This window comes from Quercus lobata, chromosome 5 (assembly GCF_001633185.2).
Source record: "Quercus lobata isolate SW786 chromosome 5, ValleyOak3.0 Primary Assembly, whole genome shotgun sequence".
NCBI classification, from domain to species: domain Eukaryota; kingdom Viridiplantae; phylum Streptophyta; class Magnoliopsida; order Fagales; family Fagaceae; genus Quercus; species Quercus lobata.
Window position 1 is genome coordinate 85,588,915 of NC_044908.1, and position 19,766 is coordinate 85,608,680.

A 19,766-nucleotide genomic window follows, 5' to 3' on the forward strand; every position below is an offset into this window, starting at 1 on the left:
GATTATTAAATCACATTCCTTGCCAGGATTTCTTCTTACCACACAGAATGTGGATATATACACTCCAGCATAATAGTTGTCTACAATAGATATGAAGGATGAGAACCATACACCATTTCTCGACTAAGCCATCCTCCATACTTGTCTTCCAGTGCCTGTGGGAAATCACTGTGATGTAATGTAACATGAGGCTGGATTCCTGCTTGATCAAGAAACAAAAGACAACAGCAGAAAAAAAGGCATGGGCAAATTAGCATACAGAAGACTCTATCAAATTGAGAAAATTGTACTATTGTCACATATGATTGGAATGGACAGTAACCATTGCTGGATAGTTCGTTGATAAGATTGTTGTAATATTGTAGACCCTTTGGATTGACAGGTCCTCTCCCATCTGAAACATTAGAAAATAAGCAACTTAAGTATGAGAAAAAGCACTAAATCACTTCTTGTTCAGTTAATGAAAGAAATTTGTGATCATACTTGGAATAAGTCTTGACCATGAGATAGAAAATCTATAGGCCTCTAAACCTGTGTCCACCATGAGCTGGACATCATCCTGCATGTGTGTGATCAACCTTATCATACACGGACCACACTCCTATAGTCATATTACTGGATGGTTAAAATAAAATGAGCATATAATTAGTTGGTTTTGTCATGGGTCGTATAATTAGTATCTATCAGGCAGAGCACAGCCAATCAAGGAATGAACAATTGTCATGCAGAACAGTTTCATTTTGTTATAATTATGGTTTACAATTTTCTAACGTCTTAAGTATTTGGGACAATTCATCATTTATCATGGTATTATAAAAAGTGGTGCTAAGTTTAGATCATGTTTCCACTCTAACTCAAATTTAAAAAGTTAAAAATACTACTTGTGCAATTGGTAATATATTAATGGATAAATACTTTTACACACACCTTGTTAGACACAAACCAATCAGGGGATAAAATAATCTATAGTCCACGTCAAATAGTCCTCAGAAAAGAATTATTGTACATACCTTGTATTTGTGATACTGATCACATGCTATGTCCCCATTGTCTCCATGCATTTTCCCTGAAAAATTTAAAAGTTTTTGTTAACCCCTAGGGTTTTTCCTATGAATATTGCTTTTTTAGGTTTTCCACTTCATCACCAGTTGACTGAGTTATTTACTTCGCTACACTTTAATTATTATTGGTGACTTGTATATTTTGGTTACTGAAAATAAATTTAAATTCATAATTGGTTAATACGCAAAGTTGATTAATTCCCACCTAAAAATCAACCAAGAGGTTTGCTAAAGATATTGGGTTTATATTAATCTAATGGCCCAAAAGTCCCAATATATTGTAAGTCTATGTAGGGCTAATCCTAGCTCTTTATCATGTGGACGTAGGCCGTCAAGTTGAAACCATGTACTCTTGTGTTCTCTCTCTCTCTCTCTCTTACTTCTCTAAATTATTTTATTCTTCTCTAATAGGGTCTAAATAGACTCTTTTTTTTTTTTTTGTTGAGAAAAGATTCTAAATAGACTTAGCTTAATTATATCTAGACATGGCAAAATGAGCAGGTCAGGTCAATCTGGTTGTAGGTCAAATGGGTTGCAGATCAAAAACGGGTCATTTTAAGCGGGTTAAAAACAGGTTTGGGTCAATTGGGTTGCGGTTCAGGTCAAGTTGACCCGTATTTTTCACATGAAATCTTTTTTTTTTCTTTTTTTTAATGAAAACAACATGTATTTGCCATTTGGAAAGTCATGCAACAAATTACTTGATGTAAAATGCGTTACTTTGAATTCACCACTTATTTCAAGAATGAACCCAGTTAAATTTATTAATACTTATTCAATAATTTTAAAATTATTCAAATCCTAACATTGCTATCTAAAACAAAATAACACAAAGATAAATAAAACAAATACACAAGTTTTATTTCTACACAATATCAACATTCCAAAATATAAAACAAAATTACAAATGACTTATTGGATAACTCATTTGATAAAAAATAAAAACATATAAGAAATTTACAATCTTGAAAATTAATTTTATAATCTATTATCAATTGTGATTGGCACTCTATTTCAATTTGAGATATACATTAAAGTTTGATTGTTTACTTATTTATACATGATCTCTTTTATGAATATCATATCATTATTAAGCAACAAACACTCTAGGAAATATCATAATTTATTTTGAAAAATCGTTTATTTTGGACATAAATTGTTAAAAAATAGGTCTAAGTATTCATAATTCATGCTAATTTGATACTTTAGCTTCACTATTTTCACACTTGTGAATGTGTCTCACACATGTTTACAATTTTAAATTTATATTTTTAACTCTATTGTAATTAGATTATCTTGACATGTGCTTTGCTATTTGATATCTAAAAATCTTTACTCATTACAGAATGCCCAACCATTCATCTTTTAATTAATTTGCATGGAACTATGTAGATGTATCAATTGTTTCCTTAAACCTCACAACAAACAATTAAACCAACATTGTCTTAATTTTACTATTTTTTTTACCAAAAAAAAAAAAATGGTTCGGGTTCAGGTCAGGTTACGGGTCAACCCGTTTGTTTCGGGTCAAAAAATCGGGTTCGGGTCGGGTCAAAAAATTCTGACCCATTTTGCTATATATCTCATTTCAGTTCTAATTTTATCAATCCAAGTGATATATAGTCATTCGCTTTATATGGAATAGATGAGATTTTGATTTTCAAGCACTTGAAAAATGGGACTCTTATGAGCACTAATAGTACTTTTGATATACTAATCAATTTGAATGCAAATAATCTCATTTTTATTTAATAAACAAATACCAGGGAATAAACTATTTCATAAAAATGTTACTACATATTAACCAAGTTAGTTGTATAATAGAACATTAATTTACTTTTTGGGGGGGAAATGATTAGAATATAACTTCAAAATACTATACTAATTATAAAGAAGCTTACCAGAATGGGAAAAGGAATCCCATATGCTAGGTTCCCTCCCATCTTCATTTGCTGCACCTTCAACCTTTCATACATATAAACATTTTTTTCAAGGATATGAAGAAATAGAGAGAATATTAATTATCTATTAGAAATCATCAATTCTTTACAACTTTTAGTAATGAAATAACAAAACAAACAAATAAACACTTCAAATAATAATAATAAAGTTATGTTTAAGAAAAAAAATTGAAAAGACTGTATATATAAAACCATTAATTAATAAACAGACCTGATAAGCAGAGGTCCCAGAACCAAACACAAAGTCAGGTGGGAAGTCATCTCTGCTAAATTTATCAACCCCCATTACTTCAACCACTGATATGTTTACCAGAAGAAATAGAAAGATATGAGAGAGACTCAACATCTTTTTTTCTTTTTCTTTTTTTTTTTCTCAAACGTACAATGCTTTGAAAGCATGCATGTATCCTCTACATCTTGGCCCAAGTGAACGGCTTTAATTTATAGCCAGACAAAGAGTGGGTCCCACCAGTAGAAAAATCGAACTGCTAAGAATTGGTTGTGCATAAAAGTTAGTAACTTAGTACGCTGAGGAATGAGAATGCGACAAACTTGTCCTGGTTACCGACTTAGAATACTGGACTTTTTACAAATATTAAAAGGAAAATGATCGGGACAGTTTGGCTTAGTGCACTGGATCTTTTGAGAAGGTAATATATGCTTAAAAGTAGGTATATATTATAATTTGGGCAAAATTTAGATACAGTATCTTATGTACGGTATCTTATGTACGGTACCTAAGGTATCCATTTTAAATTGCAGACACCTGTCTAATTAAATGACTCAATTAACGGAAGTTTAACGCTGTCTTTCTTTTTCTTTTCTTTTTTTCTTATGACTTTTTTTCACTCTCTCTTTCAATGAGAAAATATGTAGCTTCTCAAACTTGAAACTTCTCACGCACAATCTCAAAAGCCAGAACTCAAAAGAACCCAATGACCATTATGCTTCTCAAACCCAAACTCTCTGAGTTCTAATCAAAACCAAGCAAATAATGGCGAAGGGACTGGCTTGTGTGCATCACATCGACAACAAAACTCAGATTTTTCCTGCACAATCTCAGAAGAATCCAATGGTTTCTTTAAATTGACAATCCTTCAACAGTATTTGACTTCTCACACTTAAACTCTCAAATTTCTCAACGAAATCAAACAAAGAAGGACAAAGGGCAATCTTCTCCATTAATCCCATTATTTTCATTATGATGCAAAGCCAGATCTGGTTGTATTCTTGGTTCACATGGTGAATGAATGTTGGTTTATGAGGTTGACTTGTTCGTCTTCTTTATTTCCTGTATTTACACTTGAACTCATTCTTTGCACCAGATTTTCCCTCTAAAGAATGCTAGGACGTTTCAATGATATTCTTTTTGAAACTTCACTTAAGCCAAATTTCTCCTTCTTTGAGTGCGAAAAGTCGAAGAGGATTGATGGTTTTCATTTCTCCTGGGTTTTCTAATAATGGGTTCAACACATCTGTGAGAAATTTGACTGTGGGAGATCTGAAAGAGACGGTGAAAAAAAAAAAAGATGTGTTAAGTGTTAACTTCCGTTAACTGAGTCATTTAATTGGACAGGTGTCTACAATTTAGAAGGGGTACCTAAGATACTGTACATAAGGTACTGTACCTAAGTTTTACCCTTATAATTTTAATGAGTCTTGTGTCACTGGACATTAGACCTATTCCAAACTCAAAAATGATAGAATATTTTGATACTTGCATTCATGGTTTATTGGTGTTTGTTGTTTTGTTTAGAAATAAGGAAAAAATATTTTGTATCAAATGATACTACGATCATCCGTATCAAAAAATAACTATTTACTAATGCATGTCTTTCATTTGTTAATAGGGTAGTTACTTTTTTATTGACATGTCTCACACTTATTGAATTTTGATACCGTTGACATGGTATCATTTAATATCAAGTTCCTTCTCAGAAATTAGACCCTGAAAACAGATTCATTTATGAACAACTCTTGCCTCTTGGTTAAGTGAATAATACCAATATTTTAAAAAATAAAAATAAATGTAGTGGAAAGATCATGATTAAGTGATCAGTAGCTCTCTAAAAGTCTTTTTAACTTGCTCTAGGTTTTTCTTATATACTTTAGGCTTAGATGCGTGAAACCGTAGTCACTTGATGGGCTAAATGGATTGAACTCACGATTTTCACTTGAAACATTTCGATTGATCCAAAATGAGCTTGATTGATCGAAATCTTGGCTATTTGATTGATTGACTAGCTATAGAAGGCTATCAAACTTGAATCTTTGATATGCTTGTCTAAAAAATACACTTCAAAGACTAATATAAGCCACTTTTGTTCACGATTTGCCAACCTAAAATCTAGACTCAACAGTGTCATCTGCCCTGCTGCTTTGATATAATACGTTGCTTGAATTTTACGTGGATGCTATAATATTTTAGTTGAATTTGAGGTGCACCAAGTTCAGATGTTATTTGTTACATAGAATCAATACTTAGAAATCCCACTCCTGTGTGCCCAACATTGGATTTTTTTTTTTTTTTCCTTATTACATTGATTGTGCCATTTACCAACCTTTCGTCTTTTTTATGATAAGGTATGTCAAACCTCACACACAAAAAGACACGTGGCTTTCTGGTTGTTTTAGAGAGAGAGAGACAAAAAACAACTTTGGTCTTAGGCACATCAATTTTTGGAGAATTAATTATTCTTATGGAGTGTTAGTCGTGGTGAGAGAGACCTCTGTGAGTTGTATTTGGAGTTTTGAGTTTCTTGGGATTTTTAGTAATGACTAATTCTATGATAAATTTATTCGTAATTGCTGGTCAATATTCCATTGTAATATATATATATATATATATATATATATATATATAGTATGATCCTAGTCAATAATGAAGACTTGATTGATCGACAAAAACTGGGATTTTCGACATAAACTTTTAGCCATAACTCACAAAACTCTTGGTCGAGCAACCCTGTTTTAGAAACCCATCGAGTTGGCATTCCACGGGCTTTTCATAGGCATTTAAGTTTTAACCCCAAAAACCGGCAAAATTTGCCAAATAGTAGATTTTTAGAAATTTTTTTGCTACATAGCATGCGGATGAAACATTTTAGTTAGTCGGACTGTTTTTGAAAATCGAGTTTAACAAACTCGATTTCCAACCCATTCCCTCTTTAAATGAAGTCTGACATGGACCAAAAAATACAAAAAGGTAGAACTCGAGTCTAAGAAACTCGAGTTCCATTTGTACAGAACTCGAGTTTCTTAGACTCGAGTTCCATGTGAAAAAACTTGGAACTCGAGTTTTAGAAAATCGAGTTCCATTTTTTTTTTTTTTTTGAAAGAAACAGTCTAACTAACTAATTAGTTTCCTACACATGCTTTTTTGCTAATATTTTTCCAAAAATATGCTTTTCTGCAAATTTTTCCCCAAAAACCCTACACCTATTTAAATAGAAATTCAGTCCAAGTTACTGAGAGAGGAAGGCGGTCACAAAACAGAGAAAAATACTAAAGAGAGAATTCCTTGGGCTTCCTACCTCTTCCAATATTGTTTATCTTTGAGAGGTCTATTGTTCCAAACATGCACCATGATCACTAAAGTTGTGTTGGACTTTATGTTGAAACCTCAGAGAAAGACATCAAATCTGTCATGGAGTAGCTGAGAGATCAGTTTACAAGCTATGTTTAGACTTGAGGCAATGTCATAGAGTCAGAACTTAGAGTTAGGGGGAGTGGCTTTTTTTTTTTCTTTTTTTTTTGGTGTGTGTCTTTGATATGTGTGTCCGCTGCTAAGTAAAGACAAATTATTTTGTTTAAATTTTTTAAAGGGTTTTTTTTTTTTTGGGGGGGGGGGGTAAAATTGGTTTATTGGACTAATTTTTTTGGGCTAGTATATTTTATTTTAGATTTTAGATCTATAGGTTTTTTTATTTATGGTCTTTAAAAAGAGGAAAATGTTAGAACTACAAACTTTTTTATAAATTGCTAATATAGTAAGTGGTTATTGGTAAATAAAAAAGTGATATAAGTAGCAGGCTTAGATACAAACCAATTAGAATTTGCTATCTCAATAATTTGTAAAAATGTTGTAGAAAAATTTGTGACTATAACATTACTCTTAAAAGAATTAATGATATTGTTAAGAGGTGGAAAAGTGTAATTTTATAAAAACAAAATTTAGCTACAAAATTGATTATAGTATTAAGTCACAACCTTACTCAATATCTTTTTATAAAAAGTGAATTTTGACAAATTCACCATTAGATTACTTATTTTTCTAATACCCTCCATGTTTGCAAAATTTCAAAAAAATTAAAAATCAATAACTATATCATCAATAAAATTTTTAAATGGCAAGTTTTTGTAATTTAAAATTATGCATGAAATATAAGCTTATAGATTATATAGTAAATAATATCCGATTGATACAATATTTGAAATATGTATTAAGAGCCTAATGAATATGCAATTCAACGGTTAGATTTTCAAAATATATAGTTGTGGGGCCCGAAATCTGAGGTCCCAGCCCACTTTGTATTAGAAGCCCAAGCCCAGGCCGAGGAGCCTTATTGCTAAGGACGCGCAATGAAAGCTTCTCGAAGGTCCAAGGATGTGGCCGAGGACGACTTTACGCCCAACGTCTTACAGAAAGGCCTGAAGAAAAGGACAAATTCAGTACAAGATAAGCACAAGGGGGAAGGCTGCCAACGCCTTAATGTGGAGCCCAGCGCCTGACAAACCCACACTCATATCCTGCTATCCAGCCTTCCCCAACCACTCTGACGTGAGGATTGATAAGACAAGTAACCATCCTGAACAATGAGAAACGGACACGTGGGTGAAGAGTGGGAAGGAAATACTAGTATAAAAGGGAAGCTCGTCGCATTGACAAAGGGGCTTCCAGGAACCAGAGAGAAAGGGGAGAACGAACTCATAAAAAAGGAGGATGGTGAGGATGAGAAGCTCCTCGGACCAATTCCGAGGAGATAGATCTTCACACCCCATCCGTGTAAGGCTTAGCCACTCAGGCCAAACCCATCTTTGGATGGGCTTCCATGAAAATCCTGACAAAACCGCTGCCCAACGGCCAAGGTCTAGCCTTTTCCAAACCCACTCTCTACAAATCATATTGTTTGGACCCTTTACACACAAGCCCAATGTCATCCTCGGGTCGTAAAAATCGTGTCCCTACAATTGGCGCCGTCTGTGGGAAAGGCTTGCGCGTAGGCGCAGGTGGCGGTGGAGTCAACTCTCTAGCAAGCAGAGGTTCGCGGAGTTTCCTCCATCTCCGGCGACATGCAGTTGTTGCCTTGACATAAATTTCTGCCAGGGGCTACGCTTTGCAGTGCCAACGGTGCGGACAGCTCCAGGGGCTTCTGACCTCAAGCCGGCTCTCCCCGCCCTGGTCTAGGGGCTCACGTTCGAAAAATAAACAAGCAAAAAAGAAATCTTACAAGTTTTGGACAGAACTAAGGCTTTGCATGGTCCTCGGACTCAAGCCTATGGGGAAACCAAGTACATAAAAGAAATCTTACAAGTTTTGGACAGAACCAAGGCCTTGCATGGTCCTCGGACTCAAGCCTATGGGGAAACCAAGTACATAAAAGAAATCTTACAAGTTTTGGACAGAACCAAGGCCTTGCATGGTCCTCGGACTCAAGCCTATGGGGAAACCAAGTACATAAAAGAAATCTTACAAGTTTTGGACAGAACCAAGGCCTTGCATGGTCTCGGACTCAAGCCTATGGGGAAACCAAGTACATAAAAGAAAACCACAAGTTTTGGACAGAACCAAGGCCTTGCATGGTCCTCGGACTCAAGCCTATGGAGAAACCAAGTACAAAAAAGAAAAAGCACAAGTTTTGGACAGAACCAAGGCCTTGCATGGTCCTCGGACTCAAGCCTATGGGGAAACCAAGTACAAAAAAGAAAAAAAAAACTATAAGTTTTGGACAGAACCAAGGCCTTGCATGGTCCTCGGACTCAAGCCTATGGGGAAACCAAGTACAAAAAAGAAATCTTACAAGTTTTGGACAGAACCAAGGCCTTGCATGGTCCTCGGACTCAAGCCTATGGGGAAACCAAGTACAAGAAAGAAAAATTACAAGTTTTGGACAGAACCAAGGCCTTGCATGGTCCTCGGACTCAAGCCTATGGGGAAACCAAGTACAAGAAAGAAAAATTACAAGTTTTGGACAGAACCAAGGCCTTGCATGGTCATCGGACTCAAGCCTATGGGAAAACCAAGTACAAGAAAGAAAAATTATAAGTTTTGGACAGAATCAAGGTCTTGCATGGTCCTCGGACTCAAGCCTATGGGGAAACCAAGTACAAAAAAAGAAAAATCCGCAAGTTTTGGATAGAACCAAGGCCTTGCATGGTCCTCGGACTCAAGCCTATGGGGAAACCAAGTACAAAAAAGAAAATCCGCAAGTTTTGGACAGAACCAAGGCCTTGCATGGTCCTCGGACTCAAGCCTATGGGGAAACCAAGTACAAGAAAGAAAAATTACAAGTTTTGGACAGAACCAAGGCCTTGCATGGTCCTCGGACTCAAGCCTATGGGGAAACCAACTACAAAAAAGAAAAATTACGTTACATGGACCTTAGAATCTATCCGAGGAGAACTCCCCATTAACAGGGGTTAATCCCTAAACTGCATGGACTCCTCAGTCTACTCTTGGATTCTCAGTACCAAAGGGATTGATGTAATATGGAGCAATATGCTACCAAAAACACAATCGAAGTCCCTCACTGCTCGGCTACTCTCTCGGATGAATTATTTAGAGTTTATCGTTCTCGGGCATTTATCTAGCATGCATCACACAGCGCTTGGCTGTTATCCCGGTTAGTTCCAAGAGTTTAATTTATTGAGAATTACCATTGTTATACTTGATAATGTCAATAAATTTAAAATAATAGGAATTTGTTTTAAGGCATTTTTCTGCTCTAAGTATCATTAAAGGCAAGCATATATTTAATATTCGTTCATAAAGTAATTGCTGCCGAAGGGAAAAGTATTTAGAAAGAAGCAAATTCATCTTTTATTAAGACAAAGAAATAGTACAGTGTACAATGAAAAGCTGGAATAAGCTTATACTAAAGCTAATTACATGAGTAAAAAGAAAAAATACAAGAGAATAAAGGTAAAGCCGAAGAAGAAGCACAGATGAGAGGTTGGCTGCTGTTCCGAGGAGTTGCGTAAGAAAACCCTTCCTCAATACTTTTACATGCCCATAACTCAGGCAGCCAAAGAACCCAACGTGGGGCCTGCACCGTTGAAGAAAAGGTGCAGAGAGCACCTGGCTTCGGGCTAGCGCCGCTGAAGAAAAGGTGCAGAGAACCCAACTGGAGGCCTGCACCGTTGAAGAAAAGGTGCAGGGAACCGGAAGTTGAGGAGCCCCCACGAAAATTTGCCTGCAACAAGGCAGACGGCGCTGATGGCGGAAATTCCTTCTTCTGAAATACCAAAGATCTGGCATGACCAGAACCTGCTTCGGATTTTGACTAAAAGAGGGGGGAATACCATCTTTCCCCTGTCAAAACGGAGGATTGGCTTGAATCTGTGCCATCCTTGTCCATACCATACCATCTTGAGGATTCGGTGCCTCTGAAGCGTGCGGAGACCTTTCATCCCTATCCACGCCTCGAACATCTTGCTTTGAGGCAGAGTGGCACTAGAAATAAAGATCACGAATATAAAAGAAGAAGTATGATCCTGAAGAAAACAGGAGAGTTCATGTGCAGATGGAGTGACCCTCTGCCCTATTTATACACAGAAGTAAACCGGTGGCATTTAATGCATGAAAATTTCCAAGGGATGCTACGAACGAAGCAGACTTGGCTCAATTTCCAACTTCATCCTCAGCCGTAGGATCTGAAGATCCTCGTGAAAGCGCGTCTCGAGTACCAAAATGTCAGAAGACCCTGTGTGAGCGAAAAATAAAGGAATGGCCCTTATCTTGACACGCCTCCCATGTAAATGAAAAAATACAAATAATAGTGGAGTACTGAATTTGGGCGAGCCATAATGTGGGCCCAACGTCATCAAAACCCTCCTTCCCAACTAAAAAGCCGGACAACAGGATTTTGAGGGGCTATTGTGGGGCCCGAAATCTGAGGTCCCAGCCCACTTTGTATTAGAAGCCCAAGCCCAGGCCGAGGAGCCTTATTGCTAAGGACGCGCAATGAAAGCTTCTTGAAGGTCCAAGGATGTGGCCGAGGACGACTTTACGCCCAACGTCTTACAGAAAGGCCTGAAGAAAAGGACAAATTCAGTACAAGATAAGCACAAGGGGGAAGGCTGCCAACGCCTTAATGTGGAGCCCAGCGCCTGACAAACCCACACTCATATCCTGCTATCCAGCTTTCCCCAACCACTCTGACGTGAGGATTGATAAGACAAGTAACCATCCTGAACAATGAGAAACGGACACGTGGGTGAAGAGTGGGAAGGAAATACTAGTATAAAAGGGAAGCTCGTCGCATTGACAAAGGGGCTTCCAGGGACCAGAGAGAAAGGGGAGAACGAACTCATAAAAAAGGAGGATGGTGAGGACGAGAAGCTCCTCGGACCAATTCCGAGGAGATAGATCTTCACACCCCATCCGTGTAAGGCTTAGCCACTCAGGCCAAACCCATCTTTGGATGGACTTCCATGAAAATCCTGACAAAACCGCTGCCCAACGGCCAAGGTCTAGCCTTTTCCAAACCCACTCTCTACAAATCATATTGTTTGGACCCTTTACACACAAGCCCAATGTCATCCTTGGGTCGTAAAAATCGTGTCCCTACAATAGTAATATTTATTTTATTGAGTGAGTTTGTAGTTTTAAATTACAACCAATTTTGTAACTAAATTTTGTCTATTTTATAAAATAAAATTGCTAAAATTAATACCTATACATATACTAATATTTTTTTAAAAAAATTTGAGGGCAAAGAGTGGTTCCATCCATGAGGCAATGAGTAACTGAGAAGACTTAAGATACAATCTACAATAGCTAGGTAGCACTAGTAGCAAGAGCTAGGAGGGTTTCAATACTTAATCACTACAAATACGAAAAGTCGTATCAGTATAGTATTGTACGTAAGTTTCGATGGATAATATGCATTCTTGAAATCGATAGTTGCCACACAAGATTATTACTTGTCTCATCCAGATCTGGATTTCACGTGCAAGATAGAATGGTTATCTTTCTCTCTTTTTTTTTCTTTTTTTGATAAAGATAGGATGGTTATCTTGTTCAATTTCGAATGAATTTCAAGCTGAACTTAATAATAATAATAATAATAATAAATAAATAAATAAATAGACATAAAAATAAATAATAGATTTAAATAAAATTAAAAGTAAAAAATCAGAGAATTTCAAGCTAGATTTTAATGCTTTAACAGAATGTCCAAGCTTATTTTAGTCTGTTCCTTTTAAATCCTAGAGCACCAGAGAGAAGAGTCTTTTTGTCCAACAAATACGTGTTTGTTCATCACCCAAAAGCTTTTTTGCTTCTGGTAACAAAAAGAAGTGTAGCAGAATTCAGTATGTCTCTCTTCTTGTACAAATTTGAAGTCATCTCCTCTCATATATAACTATTTCGTTTCTGTATTAACAGTTAGTACTTGAACTAAAACTCCTCCAACAGTTTGATTAGCTTTACCATTGTCTGTCTTATGAAAGCAGATATACTTCTAAACATTTTATATTCAAACAAATGACTGAAAACTTTCTGTGTGCATGCGTGTGCACATGTGACTGACTAAATGAGGTTGGAAAAACCTGAATTATGTTATTTGAAATTGAAACTGAAGAAGGTTACAGGATGTTTATTACAGTTTTTGAAAAAAACTAAGCTCCGAAGTAGTATATTGGTAATAATATACTTCTAGAAAACAATAAACAGCAGCAGTGCAGAACCAAGGTAGACAAGCACCCCCATTATGCAAAAAGGAATGGAAGGATCTACCGAGGGAAGTGAGCATGGGAAAATTCAGTCAAATTCTTCTCAAGTTTGATAAACCCATCTGAGCCGGCACCTTTAGTCTTCAAGAAATGGGAGAACCATTGAGCAGAAAGCTTTGGTTGCCTTTTTAAATCCGGGTCATCCACGTCTACGTAGTAAAGGCCAAAGCTTGATTCAAAGCCGTCCAATAACTCAAATAAATCCAAGAAGGACCATTGAAAATAGCCTCTCGTATTTGATCCATTCCTTCCAAAATTAGATTTGAGAAAGAGAAAAAGAAGGGGGAATTATGTCAAAGAAGTAAAAACCATATATCAATGCAAAGAAACATTTAGAAACTTATAATAATTTTCTCCAATGTATAAATTAGCTGATGACAGCTACTTAGTTTTGAGGAAAACATAAAGGAATATACATATAGGATCATCCATCAATCTAGTTTTACAAGTGTATGAAATGGAATTAACTGTGATGATTATGTGTCTTAAATTGGTGTGACAACTAATTACACCCCACAACTTGAGACTTTAGGTGATAAGTTTGTTAAATTTTGTGTTGGCAAATTAGACAACAGTTTATGAACTTTCTCTCCTCGCCACGTGTTGTGGCAGAGAAATGTAAATATCTTGCTGTGTTATTGGTATTAGACAAGAGACAGTCAGAGAACTCTTTTGATGTATTGAGTTTTGAGTTCTGTTAGTATTTTGAGCCACTTCTGTGATCTCCTTTATTTGCGATGTGACCACTGACATAGGATCAGGATGTCTAGAGTTGCAGACACTCAGATTATAGTGAAGGTAGTATTTAAAATAATTTTAGATTATTTATAAGATTTAAACAGAAATCAATAGAAAAAGGGCATACCTCAGTGCATCAAGCAAAGCCCCAATATGTCCATGCAAGTAGTTCACCCGTGGCTCATCTTCCAATGATGAATTGTGTGGAGTTTGATGTCCTGCAAAAACATTACAACCAAGATTAGCTTCTCTCTAACAAAAAAGAAAAAGAAAAAAAGATTAAGTTTCTCAATTAAGGGATCACTTAAAATGAAAATAAAATTGGATTTTGAACTTAGCTAACGTACTTTCCCCCCAACATGAACAACAATCATAAATTAGAACAAATGGTATTTGAGAGGGCAATGGAAGAAAATATGAAAAATTCAATTAGGTTTTTCTTTTTCTTTTTTTATTTAAAGTAACTCATTTGTTCATTGTTTGATCACTTTTATTTTGAATGGTGCAAACATTTGAAATCGAGAGTAAAACGGTTGACATTCTATTAAACATTTAGTTCATGGATATTGATCCTCTATGCAGGCTGCCAATTGATTGTTTTTTCAGATAATGTATTATAAATTGCCAAATTTTGATGGTAGTCAGTATATTTCTATGTCTATCTATCAAGTCCATATACCAAAACTAGTGACAGCTTTTACAAACATTAAAATTGAAGATAAAGTAAAAGAAATTCTTCTCATTTGCAACTAAGTCTGCCAATAAAGGCTTATTATGCGCTCTGTAGTTACCTAATATTTGTGATTCAAAATGAGGAAGCAAGAGTCACTTTTAAAATAAAGAAACTTATATTAAGAGGACTAAAATCATGAAAAAAAATTGTGTTAAAAATCATATTTCTATCAAAATGATCTCTAGCATTACTTTAATGAATGATTCTTCAGTTCTAAGGGAGCGAGAAGCACACATACAAACAAACTCATTTTGCATGAGCGCGCATGTGTGTTTGTGTGTGTGTGTGAGAGAGAGAGAGAGAGAGAGAGAGACCATTCTCATGAATGTAAATAGGAGGATTTCCATAAGCTTGCTTGAAATACTCCAGCAGTTCTTGCAATCCCCATGGCGCAGTCGAAAACTGAGTCAAATAGGCTAATTAGTATTACACCGATATGAGCTTTACAAGTAAACCATCTTGCATTTGATGTTCATGTTCTCACCTTATTTGCTGATATATCATTTGGAATAGCTGCACAATAGGACAAGTAGTATGCTACTTCAGTTTCATCTCTAAAGATTCGGTTACACAATGATGAATTTATTGAGGACCATCATGTATAAAATAAAAGAATGAAGCCCAAATTATAAAATTCAACAACAGACAGACAGAGTTGAATTGGTAAGTTGAGAAAGGCTAGAAGGTAATCTAATCACCGGTGGAATTAGTCCCCATTGTGATGAGTCTATATATAATAGAATATACCTGTCAACTCTATCGCCATATCTGCATTAAAGTCTCTGACCTCCATGTTTAGTTTGCTGGAGTCATCCTTGATGTACAACATGGCATAGTAATTTAATCCTAGAAAGTCAAATGAACCCTTTACCAGATTTGATTCAAAATTGGTGAAGGCTGGAAGTCTTGAGCCTAAATTTTTTTTCATAACATCGGGATAGTCTCCATAAACCAAGGGATATGCATACCTGCTATGCCAAGCATATCATGAAACCTAGCTTATATATGGCATATAATGCAAAAATTAAAAAATCAGATGTTTTCACAATAAAAAACAATCACAAAAAACTAAACCAAAAGAATCTTAAACTTTGTAACGACTACTTGCTTTAGGTCTATACCATATTCACATTACACTTCATAAACGCCACAATGAGATGACAGCAGGTAAGGTCAATTTGTTCATGAATGTGTAACTTACCAACCAATCAGGAAGTCCATGGCTCTTTGAGCAGCGATAACATCTTCAGTTTTGTTTGTTAGAGGAAGAATCCAGAAAGCTAAGAGATTGATTCCTATAAATCCATGCTGCTGGTCCTGCATTGCCCGCACTCAATTTGTTCATATATAGGTCTCCAATTTTTCATTATCTTTTTTTTCCCCTTGGCATGTGTTATTCTAAAAGTTTAGAACAAAGGCACAAAAGTACTAAAAGAGGGTGCTTCTTTCTTGAGGCTGAAAAACCCAAGCATGACCTTCATTTTTGAACATCATATAGTTAAGGCATAACATTGATTAATTCATTAAATTGACCAAGCCACTTGAAATGAATAGCTTCAATAGTACCTGATACTTTTCCTTATATAATCTAGCAGCTGATGCATGCGCTAACAAGATATGATGAGTTGCCAAGTATGGCTCAGTTGAGGAGTTGCCTCTGGTGCAATTAATGCCAAATGGAGGAGAACAATGTTCAGGTGGCGTAACTCCCGATTCATAACCCGCTATTACGAACACATTGGCCTCGTTCATAGTAGTCCAATGTAAAACCCTGTCACCAAAATTCCTGAAGCAGACATCTGCATATGCCGTGAAGTCTTTCCTGCATCCACATCTAGATTATTAAATCTTATTCCTTGCCAGGATTTCTTCTTACCACACAGAATGTGGATATATACACTCCAGCATAGTAGTTGTCTACGATAGATATGAAGGATGAGAACCATACACCATTTCTCGACTAAGCCATCCTCCATACTTGTCTTCCAGTGCCTGTGGGAAATCACTGTGATGTAATGTAACATGAGGTTGGATTCCTGCTTGATCAAGAAACAAAAGACATCAGCAGATGAACAGGCATGGACAAATTAGCATACAGAAGGACTCTATCAACTTGAGAAAATTGTACTATTGTTATATATGATTGGAATGGAAAGTAACCATTGCTGGATAGTTCATTGATAAGATTGTTGTAATATTGTAGACCCTTTGGATTGACAGGTCCTCTTCCATCTGAAGCATTAGAAAATAAGTAGCTTAAGTATGAGAAAAAGTATTAAATCACTTCATGTTCTGCTAATAAAAGAAATTTGTGATCATACTTGGAATAAGTCTTGACCATGAGATAGAAAATCTGTAGGCCTCTAAACCTGTGTCCACCATGAGCTGGACATCATCCTGCAAGAGTGTAATCAACCTTATCATACACAGAACACAGTCCTATAGTCCTATTTCTAGATGGTTCAAACATATAATTTGTTGATTTTGTCATGGGTCATATAATTAGTATCTATCAGGCAGAGCACAGCCAATCAAGGAATGAACATTTGTCATGCAGAACACTTCATTTTGTTATAATTATGGTTTACCATTTTCTAACATCTTAAGTTTTTAGGACAATTCATCATTTATCATGGTATTATAAAAAGTGGTGCTAAGTTTAAATCTTGTTTCCACTCTAACTCAAATTTAAAGAGTTAAAAATACCTGTGCAATTGGTAATATATTAGTGGATAAATACTTTTACACACAACTTGTTAGACACAAACCAATCAGGGGATAAACTAACCTATAGTCCACGACAAACAGTCCTCGGAAAAGAAGTATTGTACATACCTTGTATTTGTGATACTGATCACATGCTATGTCCCCACTGCCTCCATGCATTTTCCCTGAAAATTTAAAAATTTATGTTAACCCCTGTAGTTGACTTATTTACTTCACTACACTTTAATTATTATTAGTGACTTGTATATTGTGGTTACTTAACCGAAAATAAATTTAAATTCATAATTGGTTAATGTCCAAAGTTGATTAATGCCCACATAAAAATCAACCAAGAGGTTTGTTAAAGATATTGTGTTTTTTATTAATCTAATGGCCCAAAAGGCCCAATATATTATAAGTCTATGTATGGCTAATCCTAGCTCTTTATCATGTGGATGTAAGCCATCTTAACCACGTAACTCTTGTGTTTTCTCTATCTCTCTTGCTTTTGCTTCTCTAAATTATATTATTCTTGTCTTTCAACAGGGTCTAAATAGACTTAGCTTAATTATATCTCATTCCAGTTCTAATTTTATCAATCCAAGTGATATATAGTCATTCACATTATATGGAATAGATGAGATTTTGATTTTCTAGCACTTGAAAAATGGGACTATTATGAGCACTAATAGTACTTTTGATATACTAATCAATTTGAATGCAAATAATCTCATTTTTATTAAATAAGCAAATACCAGGGAATAAACTATTTCATAAAAATGTTACTACTTATAAACCAAGTTAGTTATACTAATTGGGGGAAAATGTTTAGAATATGACTTTAAAATGCAATACTAATTACAAAGAAGCTTTACCAGAATGGGAAAAAGAATCCCATATGCTAGGCCCCCTCCCATCTTCATTTGCTGCACCTTCAACCTTTCATATATGAAGAAATCATCAATTCTTTACAACTTTCAGTAATGAAATAACTAAACAAATAGCACTTTTTTTTTAAAAAAAAGTTATCTTTAAGAAAAAATTGAAAAGAATGTGTGAAACTTTTATTAATAAACAGACCTGATAAGCTGAGGTCCCAGAACCAAACACAAAGTCAGGTGGGAAGTCATCTCTGCTAAATTTATCAACCCCCAGTACTTCAACCACTGATATGTTTATCAGAAGAAATAGAAAGAAATAAGAGAGAATCAACATCTTTTTCTCTTCTTTATTTTATTTTTTTTTCTCAAAACAATGCTTTGAAAGCGCAATGTATCCTCTATAGCTTGACCCAAATGAACGGCTTTAATTTATAGCCAGACAAAGAGTGGGTCCCACCCACCAGAAGAAAAATCGACATGCAAAGGATTGGTTGTGCAAAAAACTAGTACATTGAGAAATGAGAAAAGAGACAAACTTGTCCTGGTTGCTGACTCAAGATACTGGACTTTTTTACAAATGTTAAAAGGAAAATGACAGAATATTTTAAAAATATAAAAATATAAATAAACGACAGAATGATACCAATATTGTAAAATATAAAAATAAATGTAGTGGAAAGATCATGATTTTAAAATCAGGCCGTTCAAAAGAGTGTAAAAGGATGAGGACCAAGATTTTTAAAATTGAACAAGATTCAATCGAGATTGAACCATGAGGACGTTATAATTAATTTAATAATAAATATAAATATAAATATAAATAAATATGTTAAATTAGTACAAAACGGAAATTTGACCAAAATAGTCCAAACAAATATAAAGACTATTATTTAAATCTATTTTTCATATCACAACTATCATTATAGTGTTTTAAAAATCAATGCAATATTATCAATTATAAATAAAAAAACATAATAATAATAATAAACAAAAGTAAAAAATGGCACAAGTAAACAAAACAATGGTGTATCATAAATTATAGGGAAATGTTATCATTTTATTGGAAATTGATAAAATAATAAATTTTTCTGATAACTTTTTATATTTTACATAAAAATGATGTTAAAACTTTTCTAATTTGGTTTATTAATAATTGTCTTATGGGTACCCATTAACATGACACGTTAAGAAGGGTTGTGACTCAATAAATGAGTTAGAAACTTTCAAACTTTTTTTTTTTTAAACAAAGTTTCTTTCTAAACTAATTTGGAGAGAAACCCTACAAACTCATCATATATATTTATATTGAGTGTGAATTTTGAGAATCTAACCATTAGATTACATGTTCTTATTACATTCTTAATGCATACAAAATTTCAAGAAAATCAAAAATCAATTGCTATGTCATCAAATAAATGTTATAATTTTAAGTTTTTGTAATCCAAAGTTATATATAAAAAATAAGTTAATTGATCAAATAGTAAATAATATCCAATTTGAATGAAATTTGATATGCATGTTAAAAACATAAAGAACATGAAATTCAACGGTTAGATTTTCAAAATTCACACCCAAAAAAGAAATATATGAGAAGTTTGAAGAGTTTCTTTCCAAACTAATTCGGAGAGAAACTTTGTTCTTTTTTTTTTTAATTATTTCCAATGCGTTGTCACATGACTAGGCTCAACAAACTAAAAGGTAAAATAAAGTTGGAAACAAAGCATTTACCTAA

The 19,766-nt window shown here is 34.8% G+C and overlaps 2 protein-coding genes across 6 annotated transcripts in view; both read right to left on the reverse strand.

Annotated features, from left to right (window-relative positions):
- The window catches only part of LOC115992586 (beta-glucosidase 11-like), a 74,027-nt gene extending 70,602 nt beyond the window's left edge, over nucleotides 1-3,425 (reverse strand). For 2 of the 3 annotated variants that reach the window (XM_031116811.1, XM_031116805.1), the window contains exons 1-6: nucleotides 3,234-3,425; nucleotides 2,963-3,026; nucleotides 1,011-1,066; nucleotides 484-559; nucleotides 323-394; nucleotides 112-199 (exon numbers count right to left, since the gene is read on the reverse strand). In XM_031116811.1, the coding sequence (XP_030972671.1) occupies nucleotides 112-199; nucleotides 323-394; nucleotides 484-559; nucleotides 1,011-1,066; nucleotides 2,963-3,026; nucleotides 3,234-3,368 (491 nt within the window). In that variant the 5' untranslated portion in view covers nucleotides 3,369-3,425. The remainder of the gene's footprint in view (nucleotides 1-111; nucleotides 200-322; nucleotides 395-483; nucleotides 560-1,010; nucleotides 1,067-2,962; nucleotides 3,027-3,233) is intronic. The other variant, XM_031116803.1, reaches the window with a different exon arrangement.
- Nucleotides 3,426-12,783: 9,358 nt separating this feature from the next.
- On the reverse strand, nucleotides 12,784-18,420 carry LOC115992587 (beta-glucosidase 11-like). 3 transcript variants are annotated; one of them, XM_031116813.1, is made up of 13 exons: nucleotides 18,234-18,417; nucleotides 18,029-18,092; nucleotides 17,283-17,338; nucleotides 16,769-16,844; nucleotides 16,608-16,679; nucleotides 16,396-16,483; nucleotides 16,014-16,269; nucleotides 15,649-15,764; nucleotides 15,195-15,415; nucleotides 14,932-14,960; nucleotides 14,762-14,849; nucleotides 13,842-13,932; nucleotides 12,784-13,223 (listed from the first exon to the last, which is right to left on the reverse strand). In XM_031116813.1, exons 1-13 carry the CDS (start codon nucleotides 18,366-18,368, stop codon nucleotides 12,977-12,979), a joined length of 1,539 nt encoding a protein of 512 aa, XP_030972673.1. In that variant the 5' UTR covers nucleotides 18,369-18,417; the 3' UTR covers nucleotides 12,784-12,976. The 3 variants fall into 3 exon arrangements, with proteins under 3 accessions (XP_030972673.1, XP_030972672.1, XP_030972674.1); XM_031116812.1 differs by having other exon boundaries at nucleotides 15,195-15,418; XM_031116814.1 differs by having other exon boundaries at nucleotides 13,032-13,125; nucleotides 15,195-15,418; nucleotides 18,234-18,420.
- Between the last annotated feature and the right edge of the window lie 1,346 nt (nucleotides 18,421-19,766).

What these genes read in the sequence shown, in the direction of transcription:
- LOC115992587 (XM_031116812.1), bottom strand. Translation starts at nt 18,368, where the DNA reads ATGTTGATTCTCTCTTATTTCTTTCTATTTCTTCTGATAAACATATCA. An exon ending in GGATTCTTTTTCCCATTCTG is followed by an intron (nt 17,339 to 18,028) that starts GTAAAGCTTCTT and finishes TTAAATTTTCAG; the next exon opens with GGAAAATGCATGGAGGCAGT. An exon ending in ATCAGTATCACAAATACAAG is followed by an intron (nt 16,845 to 17,282) that starts GTATGTACAATA and finishes ACACTCTTGCAG; the next exon opens with GATGATGTCCAGCTCATGGT.